Genomic DNA, 22,778 nt, shown 5'->3' on the forward strand with positions numbered 1-22,778 from the left:
TTCTGTCAAAGGTGTGCAGTGAACCACTGAAAGGAGCTAGACTCATCTAATCCCAAAGCTGTGTATCTTGTATTATTTATAGTGGCAGAGGTGAAAGTGAAACCCGTCTCATTTCCACGGCTCCAGTTCACTAACGAAACAACAGGGGTGGGAAATAATAATATAGCAAAATAAAAGCACATATCTTCCCATAATAAATGCTGATAATTATTACATTTCATAAAATAACTAATCACTTGTCATGCTGCCAGTGAATATCATCCTGTAGCAGTGTCTACTCCACGTTGCATGTTATGTTTAGTTTAGGCTTAAGTGTTTGTGGTCTTTTCCATCTTTCAGCTAGTAAAACATTTCATTAAGTTTTTAGTAAAACCAAGAGGCATTTCCTAATATGGACACCACAGTCACTGACAAACTGACCTGATTGTGTCCATGTCAACGTGTAATTCGACACTGTTGTGTCGCTATGTGAGGGAGCTGATGACTCAAGTGTGCCAGTCTCCCTGACTGATGCCTGCCTGCTGCACCATGAGGGCTAAAGCCTCAGACATGCACAGCAAGGACTGTGTCAAAGTGGCTGTCAGAGTCCGACCGTTCAACAAGGTCAGTGTGGAAAGCTGTCATGCATTTCTTATTTTACGTTAATTCTCCATGTATATGCTTGATGTTTGTGTGTATATTGCAATATAGGCTACTGTATTCTTATGGAATCGCATTCACTTACAAATTACTATATCCTGCTAAATTAAACTATACACACTGATGGAAGAGAAAACATTGCAAGTGCAAGTTTTTTCATGTCGTATTCGACATGACAAAACTTAATAGTAATTAGTAGTCTATCTTGTACAGTAGTGTTAATTGCTAGAGGAAAATATTTACAAATGTGTTGGCAAACAGGAGGATTTGACATGCTGTAGTAAGTTTTCTACAAAAAAAATATAGCAATACCGAGTTTAACGCTGAGGCCTGACTGAGTGCAAAGCCTGCGTGAAACAACTGGGTACAGGTGAGAGGATTGAAGAAGGTTGGGGGACGTCATGTAGCCAAGCGAAGCTCGCAAAACAATGGCCTGGTGTCACTGACACAGCAGATGTAGAAGAAGTACTAAATCTTAGTTATTATTATATAAGTACTCAGTTATTCGTACACTAAACGACTCTGATATTCTCCCTCAACCTTGTTCTCTCCTCCGTCACCCTCCATTTCCTCCCTCCGTTCAGAGAGAGAGGGACGCAGGTAGCCGAAGTATTGTCTCCATGGTGTCGAGTTCCATCACCATTCAGGACCCGCGTGAATCCCAGAACCGTCGTTCGTTTAGTTTCGACTACGCCTACTGGTCCCACAGCGGCTTTACACGAGACCCCGGTGGCCTCTACGTACCCGAAGAACCCGGGGGAAGATACGCCGACCAGGTCAGCTTCAAGGCATCCTAGTAGAGCCGGCATTTGTTGTTACAATACAGTCATTACAACCAACAAGACGTAGTGAGTACTGTGCAACGAGCAGAATGCAAGTAGAATATCTAGACAGTATCAATGTAGGCTGTCCAAACATAGCTAGAGTGACTGTGAGCAAGACTATAAGATTACAAAATACCATCTATTCCCAGGACAGTGTGTTCCAGGACCTGGGAGAGGGAATACTGGAGAATGCACTGCAGGTAACAATCGCCATATTAAGTCTCAGGACTCTGTGACTTTAGCTAATTTTTGTTATGTGCTAGTTGGCTAAAACCATTTTAGTGTTCTACTTTATGTCCAATTGTGATCTGTTTTATTAGTAAAAGTCCTGAAACAATGTTTGCAGGGTTACAATGCCACACTGTTGGCCTATGGGCAGACCGGCTCAGGGAAGAGTTACTCGATGGTGGGCTATGGGCCTAACAAAGGCCTGGTCCCTAAACTCTGTGACCGACTGTTTGAGGCCATTAGAGAGAACCAGGATACCAGACAGTGTCAGGTAAAGAGTGTGTGTGGCTGTTTACCAGCACACAGTGCCATGTCTGGGTGTCTGGTGGTAGTAAATATTCTGAAAATCTTTGTTCTTGATGTCTACACAGGTCTTTTTCAGCATGTTGGAAATCTATAATGAGCAGGTAACAGCTGGGAAATCAGCATTGTCCCCTTTCCTTTTTTCTGATTTGTTTTTGTCTTCTTTCTCAGGATATTACATTCATTAAGAAGTCTTGGTAGATGGCCAGTGTTTTCTCCTTCCTTAATCTTTGCATCAATTTCTCTCTCTCTCTCTCTCTCTCTCTCTACTCTGTCCAGGTGGTTGACCTGCTGTCACGGGGGCCTCGTAATCCAGGGGGGCTCAGAGTCAGAGAGGAGCAGCAAAGGGGCTTCTATGTTGAAGGTCTCCGAACTGTCCCGTGTGACAGCGCGCCACAGGTAAAAGGATGATGAAGTGTAAGAATATATAGAGAGAAACACCTCAACATATAGTGACAAACTGTGAGACAATCAAGGGAAGATAGACGTCTTACATTCAACTCTATGACTCATGAGTGTCCTGCACGTTTTGTAATCATAGAATTATGATAAATTATGAGCTGTTGGGGAAAAACAGAGCTACAAGGAATGTTTTGGGGTATTTCAAGTATCCTTCTGTGTGCTTTGTTATTGTTTTGTATTTGGAATCATGTTGAAATGTAGGTGGAGCAGTTAATGGAACAAGGGACCAGGACGCGAACCACTGCTGCCACTCACATGAACGTCAATAGCAGTCGCTCGCACATGCTCATTATCCTCCAGCTCAAACAGGTGAGTGGCTCCACTTTCAGCTGTAGTCCATTACATTCCCCATGATTTAGGTTTGTCTCTCCCAGTTTCATAACAGTCAATTTTTGTACTGTTTTCTTATGCTCAAGTTATGTCATTTACTTACACATGAGCGGGTGTCTCCGTATCTTTACATTGGTCAGAATAGTATCTTCAGGTTTCTTCTAGAATTTGTTATTGATTGTAATTATTTGTATTGTAAGTTGTCACTGTGACCTCCTGTCAGATCTTTTCAAAAGAGAGCATCACGAAGCAGTCCAACATCAACTTGGTGGACTTGGCTGGCAGTGAGCGTCAGCGGTCATCAGGGTCGGAGGCTGACAGACTCAAAGAGGGCACAGCCATCAACCTGAGCCTCACCACCCTGGGCAATGTTATCAGGTTGGCCCTGGTGTTAGGTTTAATTTTAGTTTCCGTTCAGTTTGGTTTATCAGTATCTTTCACCTCATCTTCTCTCCTCCAGCTCCCTCGCTGATGTGGCCGTGGGGAAGAAAGTCATACACATACCGTACAGAGACTCAGTTCTCACCAAGCTGCTGCAGTCCGCCCTGGGAGGCAACAGTCGCACTGTCATGGTATTAGACACTTTATAGGAAAGAGTGTTAACACACACTTATGTTGCATTATATTAATGCAGTTATTTGTAATTGTGGACATCAATCAATTTTCAAGATTGCCACATTGAGCCCTGCTGATATCTGCTATGAGGAGTCTCTCTCAACCCTGCGCTATGCTGAGAGGTACAACAAACCGTTCGTGCAGTGTAACCCATTGTGAATTCAGCAGGTTGGAACTATAATAAAAAATCATGCTAAAACATATATGCCAATTGCTCAGTCATGTCTGTCTACCTCCTTCTCCTTTCCTTATCTTTTCTTTCACTCATTTCTTCTGTTCCACCTGAACCCAATCCACATCCCTCGTTGTGTCCCCACCTGACTCACCTCTTTAGGGCAAAGCGGATCCAGAACCGAGCGGTGGTGAATGAGAGCCCCACTGAGCGTCTGGTTAAGGAGCTAAAGGCAGAGAACGCCAGACTGCTGCAACGACTGAGCCGGCTGGGCCAGGAGGGACGCAGAGCTAACAACGAAACCAGTAAAACGCGCTTTTAGAATAGATCGGAAGAATAGCATTTTGCAGCCGAGGGTCAACACTTATGTGTATGTGTGTTTAGAGGAACTTCGTCAGCTGCTGACCCACAATGAGCTCCAGATCAGAGCCATTCAGACTCTATGGGAACAACACCTTCAGGAGGCGCTGAAGGACTGGGAGCAACAGTATGCTAACATCACACAGGTACACACACACAAACACACACACTCTCACACACACACGTCCATGTACACAATTAGACACACTAAGTGTCTCAGATGAGCTTCGGAAAAAAAACACATGAGCACAGAACGTAAATGCATTTGGTGAAGGTATAGTGTATAACTACGTCTTTGTACATGTACTAACATTAATTGTCTCTCTTTCCTCTCTCTCTCTGTCAGGAGAGGAGGATGATGCAGATGCATCCCTACATCCTGAACATCAATGAGGACGCTCAACTGTCGGGGGTGGTCAAGCTTTTCATTCAGGAGGGTAAATCTTTCTCTCTCTTTATACCTATATATTGTGATGAATATCTCACTCTCTAGTTCACTACACTTTGTAGAGAGGGAGGGATTGCAAATGCAGAATTCCAAAGGGGTTAGTTGCCTTGAGAGTTGGACGTCATGTGACTGAGCAGCTTATTGTATTCTGACAGACCCATTGCTACAGTTACTAACATGTTAATACTGTTTTGTGTTCCAGGTGAATGGGACATCGGCCTGTGTGACTCTTCCCAGAGATCCATCTCTATCAAGGGCTTAGGGTGAGTTTACATCCCATAAAGATCACATCGGGATTATTAGATCTGTAGGTTGATAAATCATCACAAACATAGCACAAGTAAAGCATGTTTAAAGTATTTATAGTGTAAAATCATGACAGAAGTCATCTCAGGACACTTTACAGATACATAAGCTTTGCACGGAGCCTCTGTAAAATAGTAGTGCAAGAGAAAACTCAGATTGGACAGATAGTCTAGCTTGCTGTCTCAATTTACCCTGCAGCGATCTGAGGAGCAGTTAACCAAAGTCCTCATAAATCCACTGGAGTTTAAAATTCCAACACAAAGAAAGTGGAAGGAAATGGACATTGGCAAAAACACATGCATCCGGCGGAATTTCCCGCGGAACTGGAGCAATCCCGGAAATAGAACTTCAAGAATATTCCCCCCCAAGAGTAAGAATTTGGCGCGACCGCGACAGGGAATATCTTCCTTTTAATAGTCAGGGAGTAGTGACACTTGACAGTCTATATACTGTCTAAAAGTAGATGTGAATGATGTCATTGATTAGCAATCTGTTTCCCTGCATTCCAACTAGTGCATGCTAGGATAGGCTGCAGGCCCTGTGACCCTTTTTAAAAATTAAGCAATTGAATACAATTATGTGTACACATCTGGAAGCTTAGTATTGTGGAGATACAAGTATCCCTTATTCAAAATGTGTATCTTTTTCTGCATCTTTGAGTTAACACCTGTATATGTGTTTTTGTGTGTCAGGATCCAGCCGCGTCATGCTGTGTTTAGGAATGAACAGCGCCGGGTAACACTGACCCCGCTGGCAGGGTCAAAAGTCATTGTCAATGGCAATGCTGTCTTCCAGACGACTGAGCTGCAGCACCTGGTGGGCGTCAATACATACACACACTTAACACACACACACACACAAACACACAAAAACACACCTTTCTCTGTTTTTTGTCTCCCTCTAGGACCGTCTCATTCTCGGCTCTAACTGCACTTATCTGTTTATTGGTTATCCCTCTGAGAGGGGCGGTGATGACTGGAGCCGCTACGACTACGACTACTTTCAGTCTGAACTTGCAGCTGCTGAGGGCATCCACCTGGGTAAGAAGGACGATCAGCAGCTGGAAGTGAAACTGCTTACAGATGATAGGCGGCAAAACAGCTTTGCGCTGGCCGTTGATTTCCTGTGCACAACCCCCGGCGTTGCGCACCGCGTCTGATTTGCTGCTTTGCGCTGCGCTCAGAGTTCAAATTATTTCAACTTTGACCTAGTTGCCGCTGACCTTTCGAAAGTTCAACCAATGAGATAACAGCTGTTGTTACCTAGCAACGGGAAATAGCTTCCTTGCCACCCTCGATGACGAACACCTGCGCTGTGCTTTGCTCTCTGCACTTTGCTCTGCTCTCTACCTAGCAATGAGCAGAGAGCAAATGGAATGTTGTTTAAAGGAGATTTATTTTTGGAGGGAACCTTGTTAGATATTATTTATGCGTCTGTGTTTAGGTGAGTCGAGTACTGGGCCCAGTCAGACAGATCCCAGTCTGCTGGCCGTCTTCTACGACTACATCAAATTGATGCCCATGGTGGCCGAGGCCAATCAGATGAGCCAGGAACTGAACAAGGTAACACACAGTCAAATGCAGCACATGTTTTTTAAGTGACTGGTTAATATGTTCTTGCTGGATGCTAGATTCTTTCTAAATCAAATAACAGTTATATTTAAGTTTTTGTTTTTATTTGTCTCATGTGGTCATGTTTATGTATTGACAATGAATAAACATAGGCAATGTATCATCTGCCATGTTTGTAGGGGGTGGAGTTTAAGTTGGAGATCAAGAATCTGGCGCTGTCGGATTCAAAAGGACATGATCTGGAGAAGGAGATTGCTGTCAGGGTCACCTGTATGGGAAAACAGGTTGCTATATCACTCTTTCTTTCTGTCACATACACTAAATTTTTATAATTTACAAATAATTTCCATTTGGATTTGAGGGGTCTTAAAATTGTGTTCCTTTTTCTAAACTAAGGTCACACTCCCTCCCCAGGTATGGATGTGGTCCAAGGCCAAGTTTGTAAACCGCAAATTCCTGATGGAAGAAGCCTACCAGCTGCATCAGGCTGAGAACAGCAGAGACAATGTAAATCGAGGGAGATAACGTTTCTCATGTTTTTTAAAATGTAGTAAGAGACTTTACATATTTGCAGAAATCCATAATTTGTGTTTCTGTTTTTGCTGTCCTTTCTTTAAATTTATAACTCTCAGCAAGCCTAAACATGTTGACCTGTTTTTGGTTGATGACAGAAAGTAGAGGGGCTGTCTACAGCTGCGTTACCCAGAGAAAAAGACCCATTCTGGGATCCTGTGGAGCCTCTGCTTCTGGGCACTGCTCACCTCTGGCTTCAGTCTCTGGCCTTCCGCATCCCTTTGGAAGAGCAACTTGAGGTACACACACAGATGCACACATATACACACACATACACATGCAAGCACATCTGGGGTAAACACAGAGTGATAATCTCTGTTGGCAGGTGCTGGGGTCAGAGGGCACAGAGGAGGCCATTCTACAAGCACAGCTGGTCCCCTGCACCTTCACAGGACTGTATGACCCACACACACATGCACACACACACACACACACACACACACACACACTCAAATGCCTATAACCCTAATAAACATGCAAAGATATATTAGAAAATGATCTTCATACCTTCCAGCCCTCTGGGTGAGGATGACATTCTGATCGACCCGTCTGAGTTACTGGGTCGACGACTGGACTTCCAGCTGGTCCTGGAACAGTGTTGTGGCCTCCGCTGGATCAGAGAGGCCCGCAACAGAGGGGTCCAGATCGGGTAAGGCATTCATTTAGAGGCATAGAAAGCACTGAATAGATTTTGAAGTAGAGGGAGCATACAGAGAATTTGTTTATGGTGCAGGAATATCCGTACCTTAGGTTGGACGCGTGCTGTTATCAATGATTGAGGATTGAAAGTGAAGTGGCGTGATAGAAACAGGGAATATAACTGTCCTCTGGATTCATTCAACTAGAAGTGAGATACTGCTTTTTGTTCTTTGGCTGGCCACTCTGCTCAGTTTCAGGTTATTTGACAGCAGCCAGCCTCTGTACTCTCCGGCTGTGTGGCACAATGTCAATCCACTGCTGGATCATAGAGTTCACTTCGCCTCCCTCCACACCTCCCAACGCCTGTTAGACTACCTGCAGTGCAGCGCTTTAGTGCTGGAGCTCTGGGGCCTTCAAGGTGAGGATGAACAGATATGGAATGGATGATTGGCCAAGATTTGCCATTTTTTTTTTTTTTTTTACAGTATTATTGACTGAGAGCAAGAGAAAAAGACGCCTTCAGCTCATGAATACACTTAATATTTACTACAAACGGTGCATGTAAAACAATAGTAGTATGAAGTACATAGTTATGAATGCTCTATGCCACACTGCTGTATTATCTCATCTCATCACAGCAGCAGCCCAAAATGAAATTAATCACTCATTATCCTGCCTCAGTGCTTCCCTTAGGATCACAGAGATTAGTTGGAGTGGGATGAAAGTGAATCGTAATTGTTCTAATTCTTGCCTTAGTTAGAAAATATTTTAACGTTACAATGTTTTAATGTAACTGTACAAAAGACAAAATAAACAGTCAGAGGTATCATTAAAGCTGTTGATAGGTGTTAGTTTTCGGTTTCAGAGGGTTGTACTGGCCTCATGTCATCTCTGGAGGGAGTGAGGATGACTACAGAGGGCATCTTCATCATCGAGGAGGCGGGCCCAACACACGCTGCAGTGAGTTTGCTGTTAAGGCTGTATTCCTGCATCAGGCATAGTCTTTTACTTTGAAGTGTTTCTAAAGTTGAGTATGCCACTCTATTAAACTGTGGTATAGATACATGTGCAACCTAATACATTATGCATTATCTAACTGTACGATAGGGTGTAAGACCTTTTTTTTAAATTTATTTATCTACTGTTTCTACTCTGTAAAGCAACTTTGAGCTTGGGAAAAGCGCTATACAAATTCATTTTATTATTATTATTATTAAGACAGTAGAATTCTAAATCATAGATCATAGGATATGACTTCCAAAGAACTTTAGTGCACAGGCGTGGTGTCATTTTGTATTCAAAGTACAATTAATAAGGCAAACATTTCAATCACTGTGCTTTTATAAATGTGCGTGTGTTGCAGCCTGTAGACTCTTCAGAGCCCAGCTGCTCAGTGAGAGTTCTTCAACAGGACTTGGAGGAACTGAAGAGTGTTAATACTTCACTGAGAAAGGAAAATCATAATTTGAGAGAACAACTCAATGCAGCCAGGAATGGTAACTGAAACATACATGACACACACCAAGGTCGGGGTTAATATGCTGTTAATTAAATGAATTGAAAACAAAAATTAAAAAAAATACAGTTTATATCACGTCTATACTCTACTAATATTGGCAAAAATATTCCCATTGTTTTCTGACACGTTCTTCCTCTGTGTTAGGTGGGGATAGTGTGCGTGGTCGGTCGGTGCGTCCCAGCTGTGATGCAGAGTTTGCTCGCTCTCTCAAGGTTTTCTACCACAGCATGACCTCAGCCAGGGCTCAGCTGCAGCGCCTGCGCAGACACAGGCCCAGCGTACGTAGCAATGTCTGCCTGCAGCTTTGGTAGATGTGAGCGTATTTACAATAAGGCCTTGTTTAAACATTAGATATAGAGAACAATACACAACCAGGCTCACTAATTAACTGGCAGAAGAAAAGTTTTAGTAAGATTACAGTGAGCTCACCATGGTAACTGGTGAGGATTTGAAAAATGTTCCTTCTTGAGTTCTTGAAATTATGTTTGGAATGTGACAAAACAGTAAGGAATTTCATTGTTTGGACGTTTCAGGGTATTTCCAAGTGGTAATTTTGCAAAAGTTAATTTGAAGTTTTCAACTTGTTTGATATAATCTTTGCATTATTTTGTTTTAGATTTTTTTAAGTCATTGAATTTACAATCAGGTCTGCAGTGAGTTGTTTTTAGAATGACGAATGTATTTTGGTTAGCTATTTGCAAAGGTTAAAGTAGAATCAAGAGTGAGTTGCTAATATTAAGCCATCGCGTATAAAGTACATGATGTTTATGGATATCTGCTGATGCTAGTTTTGAGGCTGAGTTCTTGTTGTTTCCAGGAGGAGTCCGACCTGCTGGGGCTCAGGCTGTTTGTGGACGAGCAGAGTCGTCTGCTGAGGGATTTCTCCGAGCAGCTGGAACAGAGCGTCTCCACTCTCAAACAAGATGTAGCAGCCATCGTCCGTCGGAAACGAGAGCGATCCGGAATCTGGTCTTGACTGAGTAACCGTAACTGATTTTCACAAAAAGTAATAAGAAGGTGACTGTCTCTGGTAATTCTTTTGCAACACTGCAGATATTTCCAATGTAAAGTGTGTGTTTGTGTGTGTGTGTGTGTGTGTGTGTGTGTGTGTGTAGGGGGGGGTTAAGATACTGCCATTTTTAAGTAGCTTTTACTAAGAGCTTTATTGTGTCGATTCTAAAACCACATTATGGCATTGGTAAAAAACAGCTGCACATTAACAATGTGAATGTTAATTGTATTTGTAGTATGTATTTATTTATTGTCCGCAAGAATAAATACACGTTTAGTATGAAAATAAAAACAAAAGCACTGAAGTCTATAAAAGGTTTATTAGACTGCATGTAAAAGAAATCATTACAGTCCCAAACTGCAAATAAATTAAAAGGCAAATACAACTCAAGTTTCACATTATATTCTTTGTAACCATCATTGATTCAGGTGATATTCTCGAGCAACTGCAGTACACTGTGAGGCTGTATCACAGCATGACATCAGAAACCACACCGCAGTGAAACGCCTCTTTGTCGTGTCTCATGTGGCGGACTAATATTATTGATCACAGACTTGGGTTAACTTACAAGAATAAGATATTCATAGCTGAAAAGGGGAGATTTCATCAATGACCGTGTTTAACACAGCATCTCTCGCTTTAATGTCCACTTCAGAGGTAAAAACACAACGGTTAATATTTGTAATCAGTCACAACTTGCAAGAGTACAGACAGCAGCTGTAGGTCCATAACAGATTAATGTGGGCACATTTACAGGAGAGGCAGAAGGCAGATGTGAGGCAGATTAGATCTTAATTAATAAAATCTTTACATTTATAGAGCTTTATCATAGACACTCAATGCGCTTTTTTTGGGGGGGGGGGGGGGTCAACCCGACTACTTCCCAACACCATCAATGTGTAGCACCCACCAGGGTGATGCACGGCCAGACGCTCACCATACATCAGTTTGGTAGTGAGGGAGGGGAACATGTTGTTAGTGGAGCACCCAGAGAAAACGGGGAGCACCCAGAGAAAACCCACACAGACACAGGGAGAACATGCAAACTCCACACAGAAAGGCCCGGGACGACCACAGTGCTAACCATTAGGCCACCGTGCTGCAGTCATCAGATAGGACGGAGACTCTCTGCACAACAGATATGCAGGCAGGTAAGTTGGAAGGGGGTTGGTCATGAGAAACTTAAAAATGGTATTGATGTGTGTATGTGCGCGCAGAGTAGGCTGAGGGTCCAGGTGAGGTAGGTTAATTGGGTCTTGGGAATAAAACGTAAACTTTTTTTTTTCTTTTACAAAATACACATCCTGTAACATTTACTTAAACGTCAGAAGAATTGTTGCAAAGCGCAATTAGCGAATATTTCTCTTTCTACAGTTTCACCTTTGAATTGTCTGCACCTCTTTGGGTAAGTTTGAGTTCAATTTCTGGACAACAACACAAACAAACATGAGCAAAGAGCATGTACAGTAGCAGTTTAGGTAAAATTACAGTTAGGAAAATTACATTTAAAAAAAGCACTTGCTTTCAAAATACAACCTTTCAACCTTGTGTGCGTATGTGTGTGACAGATTGCAGGATAGAGCACTGTTATAAGCTTTCCTTTTTTAAGTTACACTCCAGTCTACACAGCCATTAAGTTTAAATGGAAAGATAAATGTGTACCTGAATCTATCAGCCAATTCTTATCCATAACCTTTTGGATTCTGTGACATACATTGCTTGGCTGACAACTGACCGAACATGTAATCAGCTGATTAAACCATCCTCTAGCTTTTTTCCCTAATCTATCTTTTCTGTCTGTCAGGCTAACGCATCTATTCAGAAAAGTATGTGATTTCATGTTTTTTTGAGGCCAATGTGAATGTGTGTGTACACATTCTTCCAGCTCATTTCAGCCGACCATTCCGTATTATATCACCCTTTTTCTGACTGTGAAACTATCCACTTACATTCTGGGTTGCCTAAATCTTTCAGCTCCCTCCATTTATCTTTCTCTGTTCACCACTAGAGTTCAACACATACATGACCGCTTGTATCTCCACTTCTCACTCACAGTCTCAGATACACTCACTAAAGCTTGCAGCAGTGGACAGACAATTTTCACAGTATAAAAATATTCACTAAACCACAGAGAGGTCCAAGATTTCACATTAAGCCCATATTTATCGGTGTCTGAAGCCACACAAAGATAAACATCTTTCATTAAGAGCTGCAGTCCAGCGCAAACAAAGAATGAGAATAATAAAGTCTCACGACTAAGACTCACATAAGTCTTTTATGTGAGACATTACCAAGACAATGAGCAAACCAGTTAAGATAATTAAAAAAGTAATACTCGGCAGTGTTCACATATTTAAAAATATTCAGGTAGGTCCTGCAAGATGGTGAAAGATTATGATAAAAAAAAAAGCCACCATAAGACCATCAGTGTTATTGTCCATAAACAATGATGAATTCTCCCTCCCACTCAGTATTTCCTATCCAGTGCTAGTTTTGGTTTACCTGGGCTCAACCAAAATGATCCCTGAATAAAGTCAGCATCACTAATGTCATCAAGCGTCAGAAGAGATGGATTTATTCTTGTTGGCACAGCCTGTTTCAGTCAAGCCATCGGTAGTTGTCTGCCATGTAAAGTCAAAACAATACGTAAACAAACTTCAGCTTTACAGTGAAACTAAACAGAATCTAGGAGACTTTTAGCCACACTGCTAACAGAGCAAGGAAATCCAGACCACGGCCCTCACTGGTACATTCTCCACCTTAACAGAGGAAAACACTTACACACAGACAGGTGTGTGTCAGCCCAGGGCAAATCTTCCTTTAAAAAGGCATCAAAAGCATCCTTCCAATAATCTTCTCTTCTTAGGCACTGGTGCCGTCATTCTCGGCAGCTTGGCTGTCGCTTCCCGTTGTTCCGTGGGTGATGAGGGTTGCAGGGGCCTCAGATACGTTGGGCTGGCTGCCGTGCCTTGAGCGGCTGTCTATCCGATAGAGGCTGCTGTGAGCGGAGAGCGGGTGGTCCAGACGTGGCATGCTGCCATGGAAACTGCGCTCCTCTGTACCTCGGCAAACCACAGTATCACTCCTGAGACAGGAGCGGTATGGGGAGAAAGATTTAGTTTCATCATATTCACAACTTTTGACAGATAAACAGGAAGTCACGGATTTCCTCCTCTACCTGTCGTCACGAATGCGTCGCAGGCTGCCGTGGTAGCTGGCTTTGCTGTGGACACTGCTGGCCTTACTCCTGGTGGAGGTGGGGGGGCCGTGGTGACTTCTGGCTGGTTCATCCAGGTCGTCTATGACAGCCAAGTGGGTGGAAGAGGCGTGGGTTGAAGTGCCCTAAAGGAGTAATGTATTTTAAACAAAAAAAAAGGTTACATTTTGTATCTGTTCATTCCATCACTTTAATCAAGCTAGTGATATACTGTTGTACACAGTAAGTGCTTAAACCATAATTTAAAGTCCTATTAAATAATCAAGGGGCTACCCCAAAATGCTTCAGGCTATATGTCTATGTGTGTTGTATAGTATTTGTTTTGCTGTATACTATTTGTTTTCCTGTTTTATTGTGTAAAGTATTTGTTTTACTGTTTGTAATATATGAATTCCCTGTGCGGCTTCCTTGAGGGCCAAGAAAGGCGCCTTCAAATAAAATGTATGGTTATTATTGTTATTATTATTATTATTATATGCAGGAATGCATCGGAACTTTGAGAACATAGAATAGTATGCTATAAAAATTATTGATTAATTAATTACATTGATAAAAAGTCATAGTATAGTATGTGATAAAAATGTTTACAAAAAAGTCATAATATAGTATGTCATGAAAAAATGTAAAACCTCATAGTAAAACAGAATCTGTAGGACTATTAAAACTATGTCACGCACTGTGAGGGTGCACCTCATTCTGTTCAACAATATGCATCACTATTATTGGACTCCCTCCAGATAGTGGCAGATCAAATTATTGGAAATGTAAGACAGAGGTCGGCCAATTACTTCATGTCCTATGGTCCTGTGATAAGGTCCAGGAATGTTGGACCGGGATACATGATAACCTGATGATACATGATAATGTTGGACTGCAGGTGCATGGGATATTTTCATGTTTCAAATTGTGTTTTGTGTGCTGTAAAAATAAGTCATAGTATAGTATGTTGAAAAATAGATTAAAATGTCATAGTATAGCACGTCGAAAGAAATGATAAAAAAGTCATAGTATAGTATGTCAAAAAAATGATAAAAAAGTCATAGTACAGTATGCTGAAAAAAATGATTAAAAAGTCATAGTACAGTATGTTGAAAAAAGTGATAAAAAGTCATAGTATATATGTATGAAAATAGATTTAAAAAAAGACATAGTATATAGTGTGTTGAAAACAATGATTAAAAAATGATAGCATAGTATGTTGAAAATAGATTTTAAAAAGTCATAGAATAGTATGTCAAAAAAAATAAAAAAGTCATAGTATAGTATGTCAAAATATTGATTAAAAAAAGTCATAGTATAGTATGTTCAAAACAATGATTAAAAAGTGATAGCATAGTATGTTGAAAATAGATTTCAAAAAGTCATAACACAGTATGCCAAAAATAGATGAAAAAGTGATAGTGTAGTATGTAAAAAAAAATATTATAAAGTCATAATATAGTATGTGGAAAAATTGATCAAAAAAGTCATAGTATAGTATGTTGAAAAAAGTGATAAAAAGACAAAGTATATTATGTATGAAAATAGATTTTTTTAAAATTCATAGTGTGTTGAAAAAAAAATGATTAAAAAGTCAAAATGTATTACGTTGAAAAATAGATAAAAAGTTGTAGTACAGTATGTCAAAAAAATGTTGAAAAAAGTCATAACATAGTGCAATATGTTGCTGTATGTTGTGATGTATGAAAATAGGTTTAAAAAAAATCATAGTATATCATGTATGAAAATAGATTTAAAAAAGTCATAGAATAGTATGTCAAAAAAAGGGATAAAAAAGTCATAGTATAGTACAGTATATCGAAATTTCTTTAAAAAAGTCATAGTATAGTATGCCAAAAAAAGAGATAAAAAAGTCATAGTATAGTGCAATATGTTGCTGTATGTTGTTATGTATGAAAATAGATTTTAAAAAGTCATAGTATATTATGTCAAAAAAAAGTGATAAAAAAGTCATAGTATTGTACAGTATGTCAAAAAAAGTGATAGAAAAGTCAGAGTATAGTACAGTATGTTGAAAAAAGTGATAAAAAGTCATAGTATATTATGTATTTAAATAGGTTTAAAAAATCATAGTATATTATGTAGGAAAATAGATTTAAAAAAAGTCATAATATAGTATGCCAAAAAAAGTGATAAAAAAGTCATAGTATAGTGCAATATGTTGCTGTATGTTGTTATGTATGAAAATAGATTTAAAAAAATCATAGTATATTATGTATGAAAATAGATTTAAAACAGTTGTAGTATATTATGTCAAAAAAAGTGATAAAAAAGTCATAGTATAGTACAGGATGTCGAAAATATGATAAAAACAAGTCATAGTATAGTATGTTGGAAAATAGATTAAAAAAGTCATAGTATAGTATGCCAAAAAAATAGATAAAAAAGTCATAGTTAGTATGTCAAAAAAAGTGATAAAAAAGTGATAGTATAGTACAGTATGTCAAAAAAATGATAAAAAGTCATAGTATAGTATGTTGAAAAAAATGATTAAAAAGTCATAGTATAGAATGTTGAACAATTGATTTAAAAAAGTCATAGTATGTTGAAAATTAGATTAAAAAAGTCATGGTATAGTACAGTATGTCAAAAAAATGATAAAAAGTCATAGTATAGTATGTTGAAAAAATTGATTAAAAAGTCATAGTATAGTATGTTGAAAAAAGTGATAAAAAGTCATAGTATATTATGTATGAAAATAGATTTTAAAAAAGTCATAGTATATAGTGTGTCGAAAACAATGATTAAAAAGTGATAGCATAGTGTGTTGAAAATAGATTTAAAAAAGTCATAGAATAGTATGTCAAAAAAGTGATAAAAAAGTCATAGTATAGTATGTCAAAATATTTATTAAAAAAAGTCATAGTATAGTATGTTGAAAAATAGATAAAGTCATAGTATAGTATGCCAAAAAAGTAATAAAAAGGCATTGTACAGTATGTCGAAATAAATGATTAAAAAGTGATAGTATAGTATGTTAAAAAAATGATTTAAAAAAGTCATAGTACAGTATGCCAAAAAAAGGTTAAAAAGTCATAGTATAGTATGTCGAAAAAAGTGATAAAAAGCCAAAGTATTTTATGTATGATAATAGATTTCTTTTAAAAGTCATAGTATATAGTGTGTTGAAAAAAAAATGATTAAAAAGTCAAAATGTATTACGTTGAAAAATAGATAAAAAGTTGTAGTACAGTATGTCAAAAAAATGTTGAAAAAAGTCATAACATAGTGCAATATGTTGCTGTATGTTGTGATGTATGAAAATAGGTTTAAAAAAATCACAGTATATTATGTATGAAAATAGATTTAAAAAAGTCATAGTATAGTATGTCCAAAAAAGTGATAAAAAAGTCATAGTATAGTACAGTATATCAAAAAAATTATAAAAAAGTCATAGTATAGTATGCCAAAAAAAGAGATAAAAAAGTCATAGTATAGTGCAATATGTTGCTGTATGTTGTTATGTATGAAAATAGATTTTAAAAAGTCATAGTATATTATGTCAAAAAAAAGTGATAAAAAAGTCATAGTATAGTACAGTATGTCAAAAAAATGATAAAAAAAAGTCATAGTATAGTATGTTGAAAAATTGATTTAAAAAGTCATAGTATAGTACGCCAAAAAAAGAGATTAAAAAGTGATAGTTAGTATTTCAAAAAAAGTGAAAAAAAAGTCATAGTATAGTACAGTATATCGAAAAATTATAAAAAAGTCATAGTATAGTACAGTATGTCGAAAAAATCATAAAAAGTCAAGGTATAGCATGTTGAAAAAAATGATTAAAAAGTCATAGTATAGAATGTTAAAAAATTGATTAAAAAAAGTCATAGTATATTATGTATGAAAATAGATATACAAAAATAATAGTATAGTATAGTATATCGAAAAAATGATAAAAAAAGTCCTAGTATAGTGCAATATGTTGCTGTATGTTGTTTTGTATGAAAAAAGATTTAAAAAATCATAGTATATTATGTATGAAAAAAATATACAAAAGTCATAGTATAGTATGTTGAAAAATAGATTTAAAAAGTCATAGTATAGTATGTTGAAAAATAGATTAAAAAAGTCATAGTATAGTACAGTATGTCGAAAAAATGATAAAAAGTCATAGTATAGTATGTTGAAAAAAATGATAAAAAGTCATAGTATAGTATGTTGAAAAATTGATAAAAAGTCATAGTATATTATGTATGAAAATAGATTAAAATAAAAAGTCATAGTATATTGTGTGTCGAAAACAATGATTAAAAAGTGAAAGCATAGTATGTTAAAAATAGATTTTAAAAAGTCATAGAATAGTATGTCAAAACATTTATTAAAAATAGTCATAGTGTAGTATGTTGAAAGATAGATAAAGTCATAGTATAGTACAGTATGTCGAAAAAAGGATAAAAACAAGTCATAGTATAGTACAGTATGTCGAAAAAATGATAAAAACAAGTCATAGTATAGTATGTCGGAAAATAGATTAAAAAAGTCATAGTATAGTATGCCAAAAAGAGAGATAAAAAAGTCATAGTTAGTATGTCAAAAAAAGTGATAAAAAAGTCATATTATAGTACAGTATGTCAAAAAAATGATAAAAAGTCATAGTATAGTATGTTGAAAAAAATGATTAAAAAGTCATAGTATAGAATGTTGGACAATTGATTTAAAAAAGTCATAGTATGTTGAAAATTAGATTAAAAAAGTCATGGTATAGTACAGTATGTCAAAAAAATGATAAAAAGTCATAGTATAGTATGTTGAAAAAAATGATTAAAAAGTCATAGTATAGTATGTTGAAAAAAGTGATAAAGGTCATAGTATATTATGTATGAAAATAGATTTTAAAGAAGTCATAGTATATAGTGTGTCGAAAACAATGATTAAAAAGTGATAGCATAGTGTGTTGAAAATAGATTTTAAAAAATCATAGTATATTATTTCAAAAAAAGTGATAAAAAAGTTATAGTATAGTATGTTGAAAAATAGATAAAATCATAGTATAGTATGCCAAAAAAGTAATAAAAAGGCATTGTACAGTATGTCGAAATAAATGATTAAAAAGTGATAGTATAGTATGTTAAAAAAATGATTTAAAAAAGTCATAGTACAGTATGCCAAAAAATGATTAAAAAGTCATAGTATAGTATGTCGAAAAAAGTGATAAAAAGCCCAAGTATATTATGTATGAAAATAGATTTCTTTTAAAAGTCATAGTATATAGTGTGTTGAAAAAAAATGATTAAAAAGTCAAAATGTATTACGTTGAAAAATAGATAAAAAGTTGTAGTACAGTATGTCGAAAAAATGTTTAAAAAAGTCATAACATAGTGCAATATGTTGCTGTATGTTGTGATGTATGAAAATAGGTTTAAAAAAATCATAGTATATTATGTATGAAAATAGATTTAAAAAAGTCATAGTATATTATGTCAAAAAATGTGATAAAAAAGTCATAGTATAGTACAGTATATCGAAAAAAATTATAAAAAAGTCATAGTATAGTACGCCAAAAAAAGAGATAAAAAAGTGATAGTTAGTATGTCAAAAAAAGTGAAAAAAAAGTCATAGTATAGTACAGTATATCGAAAAATTATAAAAAAGTCATAGTATAGTACAGTATGTCGAAAAAATGATTAAAAAGTCATAGTATAGAATGTTAAAAAATTGATTAAAAAAAGTCATAGTATAGTATGTGGAAAAATAGATAAAAAGTTGTAGTATAGTACAGTATGTTGAAAAAATGATAAAAAAGTCCTAGTATAGTGCAATATGTTGCTGTATGTTGTTTTGTATGAAAAAAGATTTAAAAAATCATAGTATATTATGTATGAAAAAATTATACAAAAGTCATAGTATAGTATGTTGAAAAATAGATTAAAAAAGTCATAGTATAGTACAGTATGTCGAAAAAATGATAAGTCATAGTATAGTATGTTGAAAAAAATGATTAAAAAGTTATTGTATAGTATGTTGAAAAATTGATAAAAAGTCATAGTATATTATGTATGAAAATAGATTAAAATAAAAAGTCATAGTATATAGTGTGTCGAAAACAATGATTAAAAAGTGAAAGCATAGTATGTTAAAAATAGATTTTAAAAAGTCATAGAATAGTATGTCAAAAAAGTGATACAAAAGTCATAGTATAGTATGTCAAAATATTTATTAAAAAAAGTCATAGTGTAGTATGTTGAAAAATAGATAAAGTCATAGTATAGTATGCCAAAAAAGTTATAAAAAGGCATTGTACAGTATGTTGAAATAAGTAATTAAAAAGTGATAGTATAGTATGTTAAAAGAATGATTTAAAAAAGTCATAGTACAGTATGCCAAAAAAAGTGATAAAAAAGTCATAGTATAGTACAGTTTATCAAAAAAATTATAAAAAAGTCATAATATAGTATGCCAAAAAAAAGAGATAAAAAAGTCATAGTATAGTGCAATATGTTGCTGTATGTTGTTATGTTTGAAAATAGATTTTAAAAAAATCATAGTATATTATGTATGAAAATAGATTAAAAAAAGTCATAGTATATTATGTCAAAAAAAGTGATAAAAAAGTCATAGTATAGTACAGTATATCGAAAAAATGATAAAAAGTCATCGTATGGTATGTTGAAAAAAATGATTAAAAAGTCATAGTATAGAATGTTGAAAAATTGATTTAAAAAAGTCATAGCATAGTATGTTGTAGTATAGTAAAGTATGTCGTAAAAAGGATTAAAAAAAGTCATAGTATAGTGCAATATGTTGCTGGATGTTGTTTTGTATGAAAATAGATTTTAAAAAATCATAGTATATTATGTTTGAAAAAATTATAAAAAAGTCATAGTATTGTATGTTGAAAAAATAAATTAAAAAAGTCATAGTATAGTATGTTGAAAAATAGATAAAGTCATAGTATAGTATGCCAAAAAAGTAATAAAAAGGCATTGTACAGTATGTCGAAATAAATGATTAAAAAGTGATAGTATAGTATGTTAAAAAAATGATTTAAAAAAGTTATAGTAGAGTATGCCAAAAAAAGATTAAAAAGTCATAGTTTCAGTATGTCGAAAAAAGTGATAAAAAGCCAAAGTGTATTATGTATGAAAATAGATTAAAAAGAAAAATCATAGTATATAGTATGTTGAAAAAAAGTGATAAAAAGCCAAAGTATATTATGTATGAAAATAGATTTCTTTTAAAAGTCATAGTATATAGTGTGTTGAATTTTTTTTATTAAAAAGTCAAAATTTATTACATTGAAAAATAGATAAAAAGTTGTAGTATAGTACAATATGCCAAAAAAAGATTAAAAAGTCATAGTATAGTATGTCAAAAAAAGAGATAAAAAAGTAATAGTTAGTATGTCAAAAAAAGTGATAAAAAAATCATAGTATAGTACAGTATGTCGAAAAAATGACAAAAAAGTCATAGTATAGTATGTTGAAAAAAATGATTAAAAAGTCATAGTATAGAATGTTGAAAAATTGATTTAAAAAAGTCATAGTATAGTATGTTGAAAAATAGATTAAAAAAGTCATAGTATAGTATGCCAAAAAAAGAGATAAAAAAGTCATAGTATAGTATGTCAAAAAAAAAAGATAAAAAAGTCATAGTATAGTATGTCAAAATATTTAATGAAAGAAAGTCATAGTATAGTATGTTGAAAAATAGATAAAGTCATAGTATAGTATGCCAAAAAAGAAATAAAATGGCATTGTACAGTATGTCGAAAAAAATTATTAAAAAGTGATAGTATAGTATGTTAAAAGAATGATTTAAAAAAGTCATAGTACATTATGCCAAAAAAAAGATTAAAAAGTCATAGTATAGTATGTCAAAAAAAGTGATAAAAAGCCAAAGTATATTATGTTTGAAAATAGATTTCTTTTAACAGTCATAGTATATAGGGTGTTGAAAAAAAATGATTAAAAAGTCCAAATTTATTACGTTGAAAAATAGATAAAAAACTGTAGTATAGTACATTATGTCGAAAAAATGATAAAAAAAGTCATAGTATAGTGCAATATGTTGCTGTATGTTGTTATGTATGAAAATAGATTTAATAAAATCATAGTATATTATGTATGAAAATAGATTTAAAAACGTCGTAGTATATTATTTCAAAAAAAGTGATAAAAAAGTCATAGTATAGTACAGTATATTGAAGAAATTATAAAAAAGTCATATAGTATGTTGAAAAATAGATTTAAAAAGTCATAGTATAGTTTGTCAAAAAAAGAGATAAAAAAGTCATAGTTAGTATGTCAAAAAAAGTGATAAAAAAATCATAGTATAGTACAGTATGTCAAAAAAATGACAAAAAAGTCATAGTATAGTATGTTGAAAAAAATGATTAAAAAGTCATAGTATAGTATGTTGAAAAAAATGATTAAAAAGTCATAGTATAGAATGTTGAAAAATTTATTTAAAAAGTCATAGTACAGTATGTCGAAAAAATGATAAAAAAAAGTCATAGTATAGTGCAATATGTTGCTGTATGTTGTTTTGTATGAAAATAGATTTAAAAAAATTATAGTATATTATGTATGAAAAAATGATAAAAAGTCATAGTATAGTAAGATGAAAAATAGATTAAAAAAGTCATAGTATAGTATGTTGAAAAATAGATAAAGTCATAGTATAGTATGCCAAAAAAGTAATAAAAAGGCATTGTACAGTATGTCGAAATAAATGATTAAAAAGTGATAGTATAGTATGTTAAAAAAATGATTTAAAAAAGTTATAGTAGAGTATGCCAAAAAAAGATTAAAAAGTCATAGTTTCAGTATGTCGAAAAAAGTGATAAAAAGCCAAAGTGTATTATGTATGAAAATAGATTAAAAAGAAAAATCATAGTATAAAGTGTGTTGAAAAAAAGTGATAAAAAGCCAAAGTATATTATGTATGAAAATAGATTTCTTTTAAAAGTCATAGTATATAGTGTGTTGAATTTTTTTTATTAAAAAGTCAAAATTTATTACATTGAAAAATAGATAAAAAGTTGTAGTATAGTACAGTATGCCAAAAAAAAGATTAAAAAGTCATAGTATAGTATGTCAAAAAAAGTGATAAAAAATCATAGTATAGTACAGTATGTCGAAAAAATGACAAAAAAGTCATAGTATAGTATGTTGAAAAAAATGATTAAAAAGTCATAGTATAGAATGTTGAAAAATTGATTTAAAAAAGTCATAGTATAGTATGTTGAAAAATAGATTGAAAAGTCATAGTATAGTATGCCAAAAAAAGAGATAAAAAAGTCATAGTATAGTATGTCAAAAAAAAAAAGATAAAAAAGTCATAGTATAGTATGTCAAAATATTTAATGAAAAAAGGTCATAGTATAGTATGTTGAAAAATAGATAAAGTCATAGTATAGTATGCCAAAAAAGCAATAAAATGGCATTGTACAGTATGTCGAAAAAAATTATTAAAAAGTGATAGTATAGTATGTTAAAAAAGTTATAGTAGAGTATGCCAAAAAAAGATAAAAAAGTAATAGTTAGTATGTCAAAAAAAGTGATAAAAAATCATAGTATAGTACAGTATGTCGAAAAAATGACAAAAAAGTCATAGTATAG

General features: G+C 34.5%; 2 protein-coding genes across 4 annotated transcripts in view; one reads left to right on the forward strand and one right to left on the reverse strand.

The window, feature by feature from the left end:
• Positions 1-382: 382 nt before the first annotated feature.
• On the forward strand, positions 383-10,096 carry kif28 (kinesin family member 28). The gene is made up of 27 exons (XM_034881667.1): positions 383-603; positions 1,224-1,415; positions 1,613-1,663; positions 1,810-1,962; positions 2,063-2,098; positions 2,274-2,393; positions 2,658-2,765; positions 3,010-3,164; positions 3,247-3,358; positions 3,456-3,523; positions 3,736-3,878; positions 3,958-4,079; positions 4,280-4,370; positions 4,584-4,644; positions 5,380-5,503; positions 5,592-5,727; positions 6,131-6,249; positions 6,438-6,542; positions 6,673-6,765; positions 6,930-7,070; positions 7,157-7,227; positions 7,346-7,480; positions 7,722-7,888; positions 8,336-8,430; positions 8,834-8,966; positions 9,134-9,267; positions 9,807-10,096. The coding sequence occupies exons 1-27, from the start codon at positions 511-513 to the stop codon at positions 9,963-9,965; spliced, it is 3,117 nt and encodes a 1,038-aa protein (XP_034737558.1). The 5' UTR covers positions 383-510; the 3' UTR covers positions 9,966-10,096.
• Positions 10,097-12,615: 2,519 nt separating this feature from the next.
• Positions 12,616-22,778, reverse strand: part of LOC117950563 (frizzled-3-like) — a 41,585-nt gene continuing 31,422 nt past the window's right edge. For all 3 annotated transcript variants that reach the window (XM_034881695.1, XM_034881706.1, XM_034881715.1), the window contains exons 10-11: positions 13,180-13,343; positions 12,616-13,086 (exon numbers count right to left, since the gene is read on the reverse strand). In XM_034881695.1, coding sequence (XP_034737586.1) covers positions 12,864-13,086; positions 13,180-13,343 — 387 coding nt within the window. In that variant the 3' untranslated portion in view covers positions 12,616-12,863. The remainder of the gene's footprint in view (positions 13,087-13,179; positions 13,344-22,778) is intronic.

This window comes from Etheostoma cragini, chromosome 1, assembly GCF_013103735.1.
Source record: "Etheostoma cragini isolate CJK2018 chromosome 1, CSU_Ecrag_1.0, whole genome shotgun sequence".
NCBI lineage: Eukaryota > Metazoa > Chordata > Actinopteri > Perciformes > Percidae > Etheostoma > Etheostoma cragini.